This window comes from Dendropsophus ebraccatus, chromosome 7 (assembly GCF_027789765.1).
Source record: "Dendropsophus ebraccatus isolate aDenEbr1 chromosome 7, aDenEbr1.pat, whole genome shotgun sequence".
Taxonomy (NCBI): domain Eukaryota; kingdom Metazoa; phylum Chordata; class Amphibia; order Anura; family Hylidae; genus Dendropsophus; species Dendropsophus ebraccatus.
In genome coordinates this window covers 46,319,938-46,338,190 of record NC_091460.1, presented here as the reverse complement: position 1 = coordinate 46,338,190, position 18,253 = coordinate 46,319,938, and the positions used below count along the sequence as shown (strand labels likewise).

The 18,253-nt window shown below is 43.1% G+C and overlaps 1 protein-coding gene across 4 annotated transcripts in view; it reads left to right on the top strand.

Moving 5' to 3' along the window:
* Positions 1-512: 512 nt before the first annotated feature.
* Positions 513-18,253, top strand: part of LCORL (ligand dependent nuclear receptor corepressor like) — a 74,501-nt gene continuing 56,760 nt past the window's right edge. For 2 of the 4 annotated variants that reach the window (XM_069977454.1, XM_069977456.1), the window contains exon 1: positions 522-707. In XM_069977454.1, the coding sequence (XP_069833555.1) occupies positions 611-707 (97 nt within the window). In that variant the 5' untranslated portion in view covers positions 522-610. Of the gene's footprint in view, positions 708-18,253 lie in introns of all 4 variants that reach the window. The other 2 variants (XM_069977455.1, XM_069977453.1) reach the window with 2 other exon arrangements.

The window sequence follows — 18,253 nt, the reverse complement described above, 5'->3', positions numbered from 1 at the left end:
GACCTCAATGAAAAAAATAAAAAAGAGGAGGTAGTACTGATGTACAGCAAAGAAAACCTATGCTCGCCAATGCAGTTATTGCATACACATGGATGGTTGGCTTGTATTTTCAGCAACACAATCATATATACCAGGTATGGAGTGAAAACAAGGTATTGGCAAAACATATAATAATAATAATAATAATAATAATAATAATAATAATAATAAATTCGTCTCCTTGAACAGTTGTATAAAGCAGCTCCCTGATGCCACATGTCACTACAAGGGCTGTCACACAAAGTTTCGTTCTCCCCACGTGTGAACTCTGCAGACTCCATTCTACACAGGTCACACAACTAATATGTAAAATTCACTTTATACAATGCAAATAGAGCGACACCGGACCGTCACATTGCCGCACAGGACGGAGCCTTCCGGCCACACGGCTGGTGACAGCTCGAGCTGCCAATCACACGTGAGCCCGCCTACCCAGCGCCGGCTCAGAAAGATCCCCGCCTGTCAATCAACGCCTCAGGCCCCGCCCCCTCCTCCGTGTGCCTGTACGAGGAGTGAATTGAGAGTGACGAGCGGTGACGTCAGACGCAGATGGAAAAAGGGAACCGACAGAATGGCTGCCCAGTGCCGGAGCCCTCGGTGCACGGCGGAGAGGAAGGGATTCCGGCGGGAACTCGACTCCTGGCGGCACCGGCTCATCCACTGTGTAGGTGAGTAACTGTGAGAGTGCGGCTGTGTGTGTATTGTGTGCGCCTGACAGGAGGAGAGGGAGGAGGGGCGGGCTGCCTGCCCGAGAGTGACAGCGGAACTGACAGCAGGGAAGCAAAACAAACCTCTTATAGTTGTGGCCTGCGCCCGTGTGGCGATAATAATCCGCGCGGTGACAGCTACGTGACCGGCAGGCAGCACGGTGCGGCTACCGTCACTCCGATAATCTCCTGTCACTAAGTGTACGGGAAGGGGAGAGTGACCGGTGCTCCCCCCGGGGGATGGAACGCTCCTGCTGACACCGTTACTGTACATAGCTCTATAAGTTATACTACTGGCCGCTACCACAGTCCGCGGGAGGGCGACCGGTGCTCCCCTCAGGGGTTGTGGGGGTGGCACTGTCCGGCCAGTAACTGTTACTGTACATTCCGAGCACTGTGCAGGAAGCGAGCGGCCAGTGCCAAACTCCCCTCCTCCCCCTCCTCCTCACAGGGGGTGGCACGGTCCAGGCCGGCCGGGCACAACTTCCGCACTGCGAGCAGCTTCCTGCACTGCCGCAACTTCTCCTCCTACCGTGCGGCTGTCAGAGCACGAGGTCCCGGGGAGCCCCGGGGACACCGGCTCCTCTCCACGTCATAGTGTATGGGACCGAATGAGGGTTATACCTCACCCCTTGTTGTCACATTGCTTTGTATGGGACCCCTACCCTATATTATTCTACGGCACCTCCACAGTATTATACTGGACTATACACCTCCATAGTATTATACTATACACCTCCATAGTACTATACTGGACTATACACCTACATAGCATTATACTGGACTATACACCTCCATAGTATTATACTATACACCTCCATAGTATTATACTGGACTATACACCTCCATAGTATTATACTATACACCTCCATAGTATTATACTATACACCTCCATAGTATTATACTGGACTATACACCTCCATAGTATTATACTATACACCTCCATAGTATTATACTATACACCTCCATAGTATTATACTATACACCTCCATAGTATTATACACCTCCATAGTATTATACTGGACTATACACCTCCATAGCATTATACTGGACTATACACCTCCATAGCATTATACACCTCCATAGTATTATACTGGACTATACACCTCCATAGTATTATACTGGTCTATACACCTCCATAGTATTATACTGGACTATACACCTCCATAGTATTATACTGGACTATACACCTCCATAGCATTATACTGGACTATACACCTCCATAGTATTATACTGGACTATACACCTCCATAGTATTATACTATACACCTCCATAGTATTATACTATACACCTCCATAGTATTATACTATACACCTCCATAGTATTATACTGGACTATACACCTCCATAGCATTATACTGGACTATACACCTCCATAGTATTATACTGGACTATACACCTCCATAGTATTATACTGGACTATACACCTCCATAGTATTATACTGGACTATACACCTCCATAGAATTATACTGGACTATACACCTCCATAGCATTATACTGGACTATACACCTCCATAGTATTATACTGGACTATACACCTCCATAGTATTATACTGGACTATACACCTCCATAGTATTATACTGGACTATACACCTCCATAGTATTATACACCTCCATAGTATTATACTGGACTATACACCTCCATAGTATTATACTGGTCTATACACCTCGCTCCATAGTATTATACTGGACTATACACCTCCATAGCATTATACCTGTCAGTGACCCCAGAGGAGAGGAGATTACTACAGGGAGGTGTGATAATAGTATTACTAGTAGAAGGGACCACATATATAATTATACTGGTAAAAGGGATCATATATGTTACATGGTGGAGGACAGATGTAATATTACTGCAAGGGGGAAGGTATTATATCTCCCCCCGTCATGTAATAAGGTATAGCGGACCCCTTTATGGAATATGATAGCTGATCCTTCCCTGTAATAACATATAGCTGACCTCTTTGTGTTATACCGTATAGCTGGTCCCAATAACATATAGCTGAACTCTTCATCTAGTGATGGACCTGGTTGTGCTCTGCTTCTCTCTCTCTATATATATATATCTATATATATAGATATATATTATAATATGTGTGTATATATGTATGTAAGTATATATATAATCTATGTATATCTCCTTTCTGCTGCAAAACACACTGAACTTCTTGTATGAAGCGTTGGTGACTGTTTTCACTATATTTTGTGTAATATCTGATCTATCAGTAGGTGTAATACCTGATCACTGCTCCCTGTACTGTATTATATACAATCCTGTATACTGTCTAATCAATTATTCCTGATCACTGTCCTTTCTATAATTGATCACTGCCCCCTGTACTTTACAGTATACAGGATTGTATATAATCAATAATACCAGATCACTGTCCTTTCTATATACTCTACCTGGTCACTTGCACTGTATCCTCCTGTTATGTTCAGGATAATCTATAACCCCATCACACACCTTGCTGTATCCACCACCCTCTCTCTTCACTCCGCATGATAACATTGTTATTCTCCATGTCCCACGTTCTGTGTAGATGGATCCATCTGCCGAGCTCCTTTGTGTTGTTCTCCTTTGGTCGCACATAGGTAACTACATCCTGAGTGCGGGTGATGAGCGCGCTCTGACAGGGGATAGAGGGTCACCATTACCCTGTCCTATGTTATTAGCTCTCTTACAGCTCCCTCTATAGAGGGTCTGCGGGTGACTGTGGGCATTGCACAGGTCAATTGTGCACATTGATTATAGGTTAGGAACAGTCTATTGACACTCTCGCCCCTGTCATGTTAGGAGATGCTTTCATAAACGTCTATATACCGTCTTATAAGATAAGTAGTATAGGATTGTGGGTGGTGATGGCAGGGCATCCTGAATATAGCCCGTAACATCACATTTATAGCTTAGCCATATAAGCTCCTAGCTTTGTCCCCTATATCTGTAAGAAGGGTTAGGTTACTCCCCCTCCCCCACATTTGTTTGTTCTACTTTTATATATGGGCTCCTAATGTGCATTTTGGGTGTATGTGAAAGCTTTTTTTTTTCTGTTCCATATAGGATTGTTTATATACTCCTATCCATCTGCTATACCCAATCCCAGCAGTGTGTATCCTCAGGATTTGGGTGGTGCAGATTATACACCACACACACTGATTTGCAATGTTATTTTTATCTAATCCCAGCCTGTCGGCGCTGACCTGTGCCCCGGATCTGCACACATCCTAACCCCACCCTATATTATAATAGCCGGGAGCTTGTGGAATAAGCTTGGAAGTAGTAAAAGACGTGTTGATTTATTTATTTTTGAAGCACGCTCCATCGCAGCTGGCTCCGTGCCCGCTCTCCTAAGCGTCTGCTGTCATTGGGCACACCGGTCCGCTGTGTATACTCTGTATACACTCCCTGACCTGTCATCGGGGGATTGGGGGATATTGTGTTAAATTCTTAATTGCTATGAACGTGCCCTGAACGTTGCATCATCCCCAGGCTTCTGCTTATTCTCTTAGCAGTAACCTAGCCTAAATGGAGATGTACTTTAAGTATACATAAGGCACACCTCCCCCTGCTAAGCCTTCACCTACCACAGCAGCTCTCCGCTGCATCTGCATTATGAGGGGGGTATAGGTCAGGGACCCCCTCTGGCAGCTGAACTGTGCTTAACCCCTTGTATGCTGCCCCCATGCCATCACTCTTTGCAGCAATGTACCTTCAGAGAAGAAGGGAGCATCTAACCAGTCCGAGCACCATCTCACATGTGAGTAAGAAGCCTGACACTCACATTACTATTGTAGACGGCAGATTTCTCTTTGTTAATCCACATACCTTGGGAGCTCTGAACGAATCCCTCGCAGGCACGCGGCTATAGGATAATTAAACATTGGAGAATCCATTTAATTATTTTTTTATTTTTTTTTTGTAAGGGGGGAGGGGAGTCCCATTGTTTCATCATCTTTATGCCAGTGCTAACACAGCTAATATGATTGACAGAAGGTCAGTGAGCGAGGAGGAGAGAAGATTGATGTCGCCCATTCGGACGTGAATATTTGTTTTATCGAATATCCTATTGACAGGTGGAGTCCGGTATATGGCGTAAGGCTGGAAATAAAGTCACTTTTAGTCATTGAGCTGCCGAGAGGCAACTTTATTAGAGAGATTACTAGGTAATAATAATCTTTATTGATACATCACCAACATGCTCCTGAGCGCTGTACAATACAAAGTTGAGTATTTTTTTTGCTGCAAGTGCTGATGGGGCTTGTATGAGAAATACAGCACCATGTCATGGACTCAAACACGTAAATACCAGCTCCTAATAAAGCCGGATAAATGTGACTCACGTAGTCTGTCAGCCCTGTATAGTGACAGAGCATCTAGCCCCTGTGCGTCAAAGGGTTAACTGTTCATGGATAATGACAATCAAGTCCTGGAATAACCTTTATAAAGACACTAATCATCTCTTAATAGACTAAAATAGTCCTCCTTTAGCCTAAATGTTTCTCCAGTAGCTTATACCATTATGTTGAATTTACATTTACATCGTCACATGAAAGCTGCAAGTATAAAAGAAATATAGTCGGATAGTTCTTGATATTGGGATAAAAATCCTGTAAAATCCTCAGAGTGGATGAGATTTGGAGGATCTGGTCAGACATGATGGGGATTCTGCAGCAGGTTACATGTAATGGGTTTCAGATAGCGATGAGCGAACCGGGTTCGAGTCGAACCCGAACGTTCGGTATTTGATTAGCTGGGGCTGCTGAAGTTGGATAGAGCTCTACGGTTGTCTGGAAAACATGACTATATCCATGTTTTCCACATAGCCTTAGGGCTTTATCCAAGTTCAGCAGCCACCGCTAATCAAATGCCGAAAGTTCAGGTTCGACTCGAGCATGCTCGCTCATCGCTATCTGAAACCCATTACATGTAGAGATGTTCGCTCATCTCTATTTTCAGATAAGCGAGCATGCTGCATATTTTCTAAACCACAACACGTTCACTTTGTTGTAGAAATGCTGCAGATTTTTGCCACGTATTTTAAGCCTTCACTGAGTATAGGGGTGAAATTTCATGTGAATCCACATGCAGATTTGCAATGTATTGAACTCAGAGACACACGGAACAATCTCTGAGGCAGTCCTGTGACACCCAGCGAGTTGCGTGCATGAGAACTTTAGAACTTGCAGGTTGTTGGGTGGCCCAGTGGGGACTGCGTCACTCCACATCTGATATGAAGATCAAACTGAACTTGAGAGCAATAGTTTAGGTATCTCATTTAACAAATTCACAATACATATGGGGTAGACCCTGTGCATCAGCACTTGTTCAGAGCAGGGTTGGGAACTGCAGGGCTTAGACAGCCCTGCAGTTCTCGACACGAACATTGGTGGCAGCAGATGGGGCCATGACACCCCTTACTGCTATCATGCTAAAAACTATATGTTTATTTAATAGATTGTTATTGAAAAGTACTAGAATTCATTTAAGCAATGGATTAGCAAAAAAAAAAAATTATAATAATAAAATAACTCTCTGGAGTACCCCTTTAAAATTGCCTTATTTATGACAACTTAGAACTTCATCTAGTGGGCTGTTTGATCGTTTTGATTGGAAAAATGGGAAGGTGTGGGAGCAGGTGATTTGAACTTTTGTTGGGGCCAGAGGCTTTTTATTTATTTTTTGTGTCCCTGGTTGACTTTTATAAGCAGTCCTCAGGTTGCTTTTACTGATCAATGCTATGCTATTGCATAGTATTCAGTGAAAACAGCACTGTGCTAGAAGAGCCTGCCTGAGACAGACTCTAGTAGAAGATTGATGAACAGACAGCATGAAGATAAAGAGAAGGTCCCCGATTGCCAGATCTGCACCACTGCAGGGGTGGCAATTGGTCAGGGACAGGCGTCACTTCTGACACACTTAAAACGTACCTGCCCTTTCAGGTGACTTTGTGTATGCACACAGCTTATCCTAAAAAGAACAGCATTATTTATCTTATATATTGCATTTTTCAGCATTTGTCTTTTAGCTGTCTCTCTCCCCCCCCCTTCCTTTTTTGTCTACCACTTTCCATACACTTGCTAGACTAGCTAACTTGGGGATCAGATTATAAGTAGTAAACAGAAGTCATTGCAAATCTAATTTTTGAGAGAGGATGATGGTTCAGCGGGAAATTGGGAAAGGGAAGATGCTAGATAACAAGAGAAGCTTTGTCTGATAAGATATATTACAAAGTTTTGTATATTTGCTTGTACTCTTGATCTATACAAAGTTTTGCAAAACGACAGTGCCTTTCTAAATGTTTTTGCACGTATTGCTTCCATAACATAAAAAATGCTTATATTCTTCTGTGCACAGTGTCATAGGGGCTTTTACAAGCTCCTTAAAGCGGCACTATTAGCAGGTTTGGGCCAGTGAACCTTCTGATATGCGCCAGCCGCTAATTACCATGGGACCGCAGTGCCGCTGTTCCTTCTCCCATGGGGTCCGGTACTGAGCAGATTTTTGAAAATTCCCGATATGCTAATTAGGCTGTTCCAAACATTTGGGGCATTCCCCGTCTTCCCGGAGCACCCGCCCAGCCCGCCTAGTCTGCCCTCCCGGCCCTCCTACTATGCATATTTGCATAGTTAGGGCGCTTGTTACAGGCTGCTCCCTGTACATGCGCAGTAAAAAGAGGCCTAACTATATGCATATATGAATATGCATAGTAGGCGGGACACGAGGGCAGACTAGGCGGGCTGAGCGGGTGCTCCGGGAAGACTGGAAACGCCCCAAATGCTAATTAGCCTAATTAACATATCAGGAATTATCAAAAATCTGCTCAGTACCGGATCCCACAGGAGAAGGAGCAGCGGCACTGCAGTCCTATGGTTATTAGCAGCTGGCGCATATCAGCAGGTTTACTGGCCCAAACCTGCTGTTTTAACAGCTGCAATGCCTCCTCGCTCCCCCTTTCATCCTTATTTTCGCTTGCTTAATGAATTGTCAGCTGGACGTTAAGCTGTTAGTTAGGCCAGGGATGGGAGGGACTTAAGAAATGTTGACACTTTGCATAGAAGAATTTTTTATGTTATGAAAGCACAGCTGGATATATGAAAGGTACCATGCGTCTCCTTGACCTAACAGCATCTAACAGTGTCGGCAATTTGGAATGTGAATGTCAGATGACAGATCCTCTTTGTTGTACACCCCAGCTTCTCTGTAAAGTTGTAAATACTTAGCTACAGAAAGTATCTTTTATATATCTCCCAGGCTGAATAGAATAGTCTTCTGTTACTGGAGAGAACTACATTTTGGAATTGGTTGACTTGTGTGTATGGTGGGCTGTTCCTCGATAGCAGATGTTGGGGGGGGGGGGGGGCAGCAGATGTTGGGGGGGGGGGGGGGCGGGGGCGGCGAATGGGTGAGACAGAATTGTCATGTACGATTGTAACATGCCCATTAGAGATGAGCGAACCTGGAGCATGCTCGAGTCGATCCGATCTGAACTTTTGGCATTTGATTAGCGGTGGCTGCTGAAGTTGGATAAAGCCCCCACTAATCAAATACCGATTGTTTAGGTTCGGATGGACTCGAACCTGAAACTGACCAGCATACTCCAGATGCCACTCCACACCAAAGCTTTATAAAGAGATAATGTCCATGCCAGTTTCCAACCTGATGTGCTCAGACACATGCTTGTTTAATTTATTTATTGCTGCAAAATTGTCAAAGATTTACAGTTTTGTGCATCATGTTGCATGTCAGCAATGGCAGAATGTGTGCTGTGAGGCCCCACGCAAGTCCATGCTGCACAGATCTGTTAATGTGCCTTTATAGGTTCTTTCATTGTAGCTTTCTTCATCACATACTATATAACCTGTGTGTATCATTGTTCCTGAGGGGGAAGTACGTGCCTTACAGAAGGGCCCTATGTGGGTACATGAAACCTAAAGTTTACTTTGTTGAGTGACTGACATAACACTGCTATGGGACACCCTGTCAGTCTTCAAATAGTTATAAAAGCTCTTTAATTCAGTCTTTGCTTCATTTTCATGTCATGTTTTCTTCCTTTGAAGTATATGTTGGGAGTATTCCCTGGCGTATATCTCTGAAGTATTACAGAGTATAGGTGTGCAGTGGCAAACTTTTACCTTTGATTCCAGTTGTATAGAAGTATAGCCACATACAGAGCCTAAGGCCCCAACACGTCTTGCTGCTGCATCAGAGGTATGAGTTAGAATTTCTTAAGGTATTCTGATCCATATGGCGGCATAGTCGCAGTGGGCCCGTTCATGTTAATAGACCAGTTTACGAGTGACTACCTTTTCCTTTCTGTTTGCTTTTTGTTCCCTAGTGCTTAAAAGCACATTTAAAGGGAATCTGTCAGGTCCGTACCAGGTACGGAGCTGCAGACACAGGCAGATAGGGGGTAGGGAAATAAAACAAATGATGCTTTTGTTGATGCCAATTTGCAAAGTTATAATATTGCATTTTCCCTCAGAAGCTGAAGTGCCACAGCTATTTGCTTGTATAATTTTCCTTGGAATCTAAAGTGCCACACCTGTGTGCAGCTCTACCTGGTAGAGACCTGACAGATTCCCTTTTAGGGTATAAACCCACACACCGTATATGTAGCGTATTTACTGCTGCGATACGCAGCAAACTCGCAGCAAAATCGCAGCAGATTAGATTTAAATAACTGAACACAGCATCAAATCTGTACCAACAAATCTGCTGCGTATTTGTTGCATATCTGCTGCATATATGGTGTGTGGGTTTATACCCTAAGATAGGGTTTTGAGTCCTGAAAAAAATATAATTTTTTTTGTTTACAAATGTTAAAACAATCAACGTTCGCCTTGTCAATAGACTTCTTTTATTTCCCCCCCTCCCTATACAGTCTGATAGTGTCAGCCATGATTAGACACCTAAAGGGACATGCCTTATTGGCAAGGGAAGTGGTAACCCCAGGAATTAAAGAGGATGTACCACCAGGTCCATCCTCTTTAAGCTAAACCCACAAATCGAACGGCGCTGTCACGGGGAACCCAGTGCCGCGGTCCGAAAAACGGTTCCCGTGCACGGCGCTGTTCTTTGCACCAGAAACAGCCGGTGCTCAAGCACTGGAGGCCGGCCGGGCCGCCCCCAATGGGAAGGAATTCCCTCCCCTGTATGACGCGGCTCCATGCATTCTAACGGAGACGCGTCATACAGGGGAGGGAATTCCCTCCCATTGCGGACGGCCTGGCCTACCTCCAGTGCTTGAGCACCGGCCGGTTCCGGTGCATAGAACGGCGCCGTGTACGGGTACTGGGCCGCGGACCGAAAAACGGACAGCGGCACCAGCTTACCCGTGATGGTGCCGTTCGATCCGTGGGTTCAGCTTAAAGAGGATGTACCTGGTGGTACATCCTCTTTAAAGATGTAATGATGCAGAAAGCTGGGAGAAAGTGGAGCCCGGCAGCAGTCAGTGAGCTGGTGATGCTGTGGCTGCAGAGGCATAGGGACAGGTAAGTATCCCTTCTTTGTTAGGTTCCCCCACCCCCTGTTAGTCCTAGATTTAAGGTTTCTTGTGAGTTCCCTTTTGATTTCTTCATATATTTCCCAGACGATGAACAGTACAGCACAGAATCCTAAGAAAAGAATTGATAAAGTAAATGATAGAAAGTGTATATAGTAGACTGAAGCATTTACAGAAATCGATGGTCCATCTTTAACTTACACTAAAACAAGGCAGCTTTTGACAAAGTTTATGGACACCTTTCAATGCATTTTTGTCTTATTACTGTACAAGAAACATTTTTCTCAGGAGACTTTAATAAAACTTTTGCCCAGTTTCTCTTCTACAGCTGCTTTTTATAACCTCTTAGTATTGAAAGTCCCTTGGCCCCCTTTGGCCTGCCAGTGACCAGGAAACTAAATATAGATGCACAGACTGTTTTTAGTTAAATTGGCACTGTTGTTTTGACACACTTTGCATAGATCCATAAGTGAATGAATAGTATAAGTAAAGAAACTTTGTTGTATATCTTATAAGACAAAAGTCCTCCTCCCGTTAAGCATCTTTCCTCTCCTCCACTCCCCAATATACTGTAATCCACCCTGAAAATCAGCTGTAACAACTTCATGAGGTGTGCTGTAGAATAGAGGATACACTTCTGAACCAAGACCCCCCCCCTCCATATTCTCTCAGAATCTTAACTCATAATATCCCACACCGACATCCCATGAGATAGATTGATAGATATTTTGTTTACTGTGTGAAGCAGAGGCATATTGAGACACTTACGGACAGATACTTGGTATTTGTCTCTGAGGTGCAATCCATGCCTGGAAAAGTAGTTTCCTGGCCGGCACCATCTTGGATATAGACTGGCTATTAGAAAAACTTGTAGCTCAGGAATGGTGGCAGCTAAAAAGATGGCATATGTATCAAATTACTCAGGGGGACTCGGTGAGTAAGACCTGCTAAGTTTGGGAGCATTTCATTGTTTAGCTCTTTAGTGGAATACCCTTTTTAATAAAGAACCCTTTGTTCCACATTCTGGCTTCCTGTAGCTTCTGCTCCATTGGGTGCATTCAGTAATACCATAGTATGCAGTAAGCGCCCTCATCTTTGCAGTTGGGCTTCAATCTAAAAAAATATATGTATTCCATTTTTACTGTAAAAGAAATGTGTCTGCATGTAGCTTTCACTGGCAAATGGGTTAAAAAGTTAAAAGCCTTAATGGTTCCTCCAGTGGAATGTATAAAACATGTCTCTAAAAGCTTCCCTTACTGAACACTGAATGCTGGAGATCTTTTTCATGATGATAAAAAAAAAAAAAGTTCCTGGAAAAGAGAAATTGTACGGTTATTTTTATAGCCGAGCCTTTGTCCTTGACTCACAACTCTGTATTATCCTAAACATGTAGATTTGTGACCCATTACAGCACAGTCCATAAATATGTTCAGCGAGGGGCAGGCATTTGATATGTTCTTTTGTAGAAATCCCAGGTATGGACTATTGGAGAAAGATGAAAAACTACTCACCCTAAACCTGTGAGATCTATTCAATTGGCTGAAAACAAAATATTCTCCTTGCATTATCCTCTTTCCACTCGGGTCACTGTCATGGCATGATCTATAGTAGTGTTCATCTTTAGCTTTGTGGATATTACACAGACTACAGGCAGATCAAAATAAAGGAGAACTCTACAGAGTCATTCACATCTATTCAAAGTCTCAAAATCTGAGGACTGATGCTTGTTACATCAAGTGGATAACTGGGTGTATGTCATTTAGTTCATGATAAAACCACCTGTTTTTTTTAATTATAAGTTTGGTTGCCATGACAAACAAAATTGAACCTCCCCTATACAGGTCTAAAGTGTTTTATGTCTGAAGACATAGGAGTGGAACTCTCCCATTTTGGGTGGGTCTCCACATCACTGCATTTACTTTTTCTCTTGTGTGTTAAATACATAGGGAAGAGACAGCACCAAGATACACTATGGTGGAGGAGGCAAGGTGATTGCTCGGGGAATGAAGCTAGAAAACCCATGGGTCCTGCCAGCCCCCCTTTCATAGCACTTGTATTCCTTAAAGGGGTAGTGTGTCGGTAAAGAATTATTCACAGAATAACACACATTACAAAGTTATACAACTTTGTAATGTATGTTATGTCTGTGAATGGCCTCCTTCCGCGTGTCCCACCACCCCCCACCCGTGTACCCGGAAGTGTGGTGCGCTATACATACCTGTCACGTGCTGACCCCCGTCTCCAATCTTCAGTCAGTCCGACTGTCCCGAATGCCGGCCGCCCTCTGCAGCGTCATCCGATGCTCAGCCGCGATTGGCTGCAGCAGGCTGTGTGTATGTGTGCTATGGCTACAGCAAACAGTGTGTGTGGTGTGCGCTGCAGCAAGCTGTGTGTGTGCTATGGCTGCAGCAGGCTGTGTGTGTGCTATAGCTGCAGCAGGCTGTGTGGGTGTGTGTGTATGCTATGGCTGCGGCAGGCTGTGTGTGTGCATGCTATTGCGTGCCCCCACACCCACATTGACCTTCTATATCACTGTGTGACCTCTATATCACTATGTGTGATCCCCTGTATATCACTATGGCTGACCTCTATATTACAGGTATCTGGCATTGTTAGCAGTGTTTCTTTAAGTATGGAGAATATTTAGTTAGATATTTAGTTAAAAACATAGAAGATTTTCAGCAGGAAAAGACCACCTGCTCCATCTAGTCTAGTTGTGAGTAATTCAGGACATGGAGGCTGGAGACTGGCTGCACACACAGAGCAGAAGCTGCTTTATATACAGTAATCTTTTATTCCCTCAGAATAAATAACTCCCTTGGTATATGACTGGCCATTTATGAAGGAGCAGGAGTCGGGAGTTGGAGTCGATCCTGATAAAATTCAGGAGTCTGAGCTGCTGTTTACAGACTTCACAGCCCTGACTGCCACTGGACCCCCAAAGGGGTCCAGCACCGACAATCACCGGCATTGGTGGATTGGTAATGGTAATTGGTGTGGTAAAAAATACGTAGGATTACAATTGGAATCTCTGCAAAGAAAATGCTAATTTTAACTTTTCACTCTTACTTTGCAGTTATTCCTGTAAAATGCCCAAAGGGTTAAAAACTGTATGAATGTAAATTTGAATACTTGAAAGGGTGAAGATTTCAAAATGGGGTAAATGGGGGTTTCTAGTATACAGGCCTCTAAACCAAACTGAACTGGCTCCTAAAGAATTTCTGAGTTAGAAATTTTCATGAAAAATTTGAAAATTGAAACATTTACGGCCTCTAACATCCGAAAAAAGTAAAAGGATGTTCACCAAATGCTGTTAATATAAACTAGACATTATAGAGATATAGAGATATAGATATCTAATATAGAGAGAGAGATACTATTTTCCTTATTAGCAGAGACCTTTTTAAATGTAGAGAATTTATTTATTTTTTTCACAAATTGACCACTAACATAAAGTAGAATGTCACGAAAAAAAAACAATCTTTGACTCAAAATGATTGGTAAAAGCATTCCAAAATTATTGATGCTTAAAGTGATACATATCATATTTGAAAAATTTGGTCGGTCATAAATGCCAAAACTGTCTGTGTCCCCTAAGGGTTAATGGCAGTGGTATCTTTCAGTGGGATAATACACCGGCCACACTGCACAAACTGTTCAGGAATGGTCTGAGGAACCTGACAAAGAGATCAAGATGTTGCCAGATTCCCCAGATCTAAGTCTGATCCTGCATCCGTGGGTAAATAAGTTTTGTTTTTTTTTCTACACAACTTACAGAACTTCACGTGGCAGCAACATTTTGCAGCTATTGATCACATATGGCATCCACCCTCTCTCTTCCTACAAGGTGTGCTTTTCAGATAGGAGTGGGGTGCCAGGGTGTGAGAAATGGTAATATCTTTTCTGCTCCCTGGAAAATCCCTTTAATCTTGTTTGTAGCTGTATCTTGTTTGTATTCTGTGCCCTGAAACTGTTGAAATGTAGCCTTTGATGGATCTCCAGTGTTGATATAGTCCAGGTTTATTGTGTTTTATTAGAGCCTCCTGTTGGTTTCAGTGTGAGGCTAGGTTCACACTCCGTTTTCAGCATCCGTTTAACGGATCCGTTTTTTTTAACGTCCAGAAAAATAGGGTCAGCAACGTGTTTTGGTCCGCCCAAAAAAACGGATCCGTTTTTTTTATAATGGAAGTCAATGGAAAAACGGATGCACACAAATGAATCCGTTTTTTGCAATCAGTTTTTCATGCGTTTTTTTTTTAAAAAAAACGGATGCGTTAAACGGATGCTGAAAACGCAGTGTGAACCTAGCCTTAGGGATGTATCACCCAGAGTTGCAGTGGTTCTAACAAGACAAAGATGTATCACTTTAAAGCGACTCTGTACCCACAATCTGCCCCCTTCCTCCAAACTCCAAACTGCTAGTACAGTCGACTAGCTGCTTTTAATCCTACTAGCTGCTTTTAATTAGATCTGCCCTAGGGTCAGTTACTTGTCTGAACACTGCACATGTGCTGCCCATGTGCAGTGTTCAGACAAGTGATGAATAGGAAAAATCCGTCCTGGCGCATTCCTAATGGTGAAGGGGAGCGGTGCAGGCCTAGGGTACATACACCGTAGGCCATGCCAATTTGACATGGCTGCAAGTTAAATTTTTTTTTTTTAGGAAAATAACTGCATCACCTGCCGAATGGACCCCAGGACAGATCTTGGATTAAAAGCAGCTACAGTAGAGATTGTGGTTACAGAGTCACATTAAGCTTCAGTGCAACCTCATGGGTCTGGGCTTTGAGAAAAATTCACTATATGAATACCATAAACCCAAAGATGCCTATGAACTATATAGCTGTCAGTAAGATGCTTGTCGTCCAGCAGCTGTCAATTCCCATAGTGATTCGCCCAGTCACAGGGACACTGTAAGTTTTTAAACATATAATATACACAGAGTGTATACCATCATGCAGTTGGGCAATAAATAGCATTATTTATAATGCAAAAATCTGGTTAAATGAAATGCTAATGTATATGTACCAAATAATGGTATATAATAAAGCAAAGCTAGTGCTGGAAAAAAAACAAAGCCTCACAGCCAGGTCAAGCAAGAAATATAGTTCCGACCCCTAGAATGACGTGAGGAAAAAAAGTTGTGCTGAGACTCAAAGTTAAACAGGACGTCTACTGTGAGACATTTATCTGTGATTTCAGTAATGTCCTTGTTGTAGATTGTTTTTTTTACTCTGTTGCATCTGAGGTCTCCCACGTCTGTATTTTCCATGTAAATTCTCTGTGAACCTTTTTGACTTTTGTTTGAGACAATCTCCTTTTGTATACTCGTGCATATTAACTGTGTATTCAGTTCCTTTAATAACCCTCTGAATAAACATAGGCCTTGGCCGAGCTCTCTTTTCATTATTTGGGTCAAGCGTCAGAAATTGCCTAAAAGTAAAACATTAACCAATCTATTGTTTAGCTTCAGAATCCGACCAAAAATCACAATGTAACCGAGAATTAGGGAAGGATCAGTTTTTTTTTTTGTTTACCCTTTTTATTCCAGCACTCACATTTTCTTTTACTCTATGTGGGGGTATGGTTGCTTGACTTTTAGTAGTGTATATACATTTCCTAGTATTTGGCTTTTTGTGTGTTTTAAGTTAAAATAAACAAAAAACGTGACATTTAAGTGACACAGTTTTTATGTAGTAATCAATTTGTTACTTAGTTCAGTGCACTGGGGGGTGGGGGGAGACTGCCTGTCTGCCCGACCAAGAGCCACCAAATACTGAGCTGAGCTGAGCTGCATATTCTCTGTGTAATGCCCCCTGTTAGGATTCTGCACTTTTTCCAAACTCCTTTTGTCCCCTGCTACTTTTTGGTATCCAGCACCAGGTGGCTGCCAGGGCCATGTGCTGCGGTCCCGGATGCCATGTTACCATAATACTGTGACACATGACATCATGCTAACTCATTCCGCTCTGGATTTTAAATGGGATGGAAGTGTGCTTAGTTAGCCACCACACCATTTTCCAGAACCGTGGGCTGAGACCACAAGTGCAGTGATTATTGGGGTCTCCAGTGTTCATACATTTATCTGCCGCCTTTGGTGCACTGATCCACCACCCTTTATGAATATTAAGGTGGTACTCTGCAGTTTTGCTTCTCTGCCTACAGAGTGCTGGATGAAAATTAAAGAGAAAGCTGTGGATTGCTGCAGTCCCCAGTGCACAGGATTGTAGGAAAACAGTGCTTAGGATGAAGGTAAGAAAACTACCTTCATCCTGAGCTGCCCTCCTGTTCTATGGGAATATACCAAAGGATCAGAGTCTTCTGTTGACTGTATCTTCCTTAAAGCAAAACTATCATATTAATCCAATGGACAATAGTCATAGTTTGTCAGCAGCTGGTCATCTGCCTGATTTTATGTTCCACAGACTGCTTGTTTCTCTGGTATATAGAATTACATTACATTGCGTTCCTCAGGATGGCACACATCTGGTGCCAGGCAGCAGAATAGTTCAGGCACTGTAGGAGGACAACCTAGCACTGGATACAATGCATGGGTGGTGTTACTTGTCTGGCTGGATTCACTTTTTTGTGCCATTTGTTAATACCAATTACTTTTTTTTTTTTTTTTCTTTCCTTCTTAAAATTTTTTCATCTTTCATAATTTTTCATTTTACACAATGTAATAAACTGTTAAAGTGAATATTCCAGGACTGTACGTTGCTTTTTGGCTGGCCTTTATCATTCTACTTGTGTGGGTTTCTTTTTGTTGGAGGCTTGTTCACCTCTTGAGAAAGCTTTACCAGATGTTTCCTGTTTTTTGTGGTTGTGTCTTGTCCATCGGTTTAACGGACAGAACTTTTTGTCAAGCGGCCGTCAATGATAACTCTTTGTATCTGTGCTTGTTCTACAGCTTTTCAATGATTGAACTTGTTTGTGAATTGTGTCTCCCAATGAAAGAAAGCCAAATCTCTATTGTGTCTGTGTAATAAGGATGAGGTTAAAAAAAAAAAGGAAATTTGTGCTTTGGAGGGAAATTTTAATTATCCAGGACGGCAGAAGAAAGCTTGTTGGTAAAAATATGGTGGGTTTAATTCTTCACCAAAGGAGGTACAAATATCATATAATCAGGATATCAATCATAAGAGAAATAAGGCAATAGTCTTACAAATGTCTTAGAATGTCTCTGTGGTTCAAGTCTCAGAGTCCCAAAAATGATGGGGATGTAGTCTCTTTCCAATGGTGACTGAAGATTTGGCTAGAGAACAAAGAACTTCCTTGGGTGAATTCCTGAGGTGGGGGCTAACAAACCCCAGATGTGCGTGGAGGCTTCTCTTGAAAGATGGTATACAAAAAGCCCCCCCAACCAACTAACCTTCTAAGTCTATATACTCTCTTGACCGGGAAAATATATACACTTATGCCCAAATATGGTTGCACCCAGTACAACTTATATCCCAAAAATGGTATACTGGCAAGGCTCCAAGTGGATTGGTCAAGCTGGACACGAAGCTATATCTCACTATGATCCATACTTTACCCACGTGACCATTTAGACACGACCATATTAGGACTTCCAGTCATCCACCATTTTGGAGGTTCAAGGAATTACTAGGTGAGAGTTCAGCCCTATACTCAATATGAGAGTAGTGATGCACGGTGCACCGAAATATCGATACTACTATCGATATTTCGGTCAGAAAAACGGTTCGATACCAGGATTTCCTGGTATCGATACTTCATGTTAATCTGCATAATAGTGCAGATTAACATGAAGTATGGTGCAGAGAACACGGCCGGCAGCTACCTGAGCGCCGGCCGTGTTCTCTGTGTGCCGCCCCCTGCCCCCTGGTGTCCCCTCCTCCGCCCGCGCGCTCTCCGCTCCCGGCGGCGCCAAATTTAAATAGCCGGCACACAGCGATCGCTAGTGCCGGCTATTTGCAGGGGTCCTCAACTGGCGGACCGCGGTCCGAACCCGGACCGCGGAGGCCAGCTGTCCGGACCC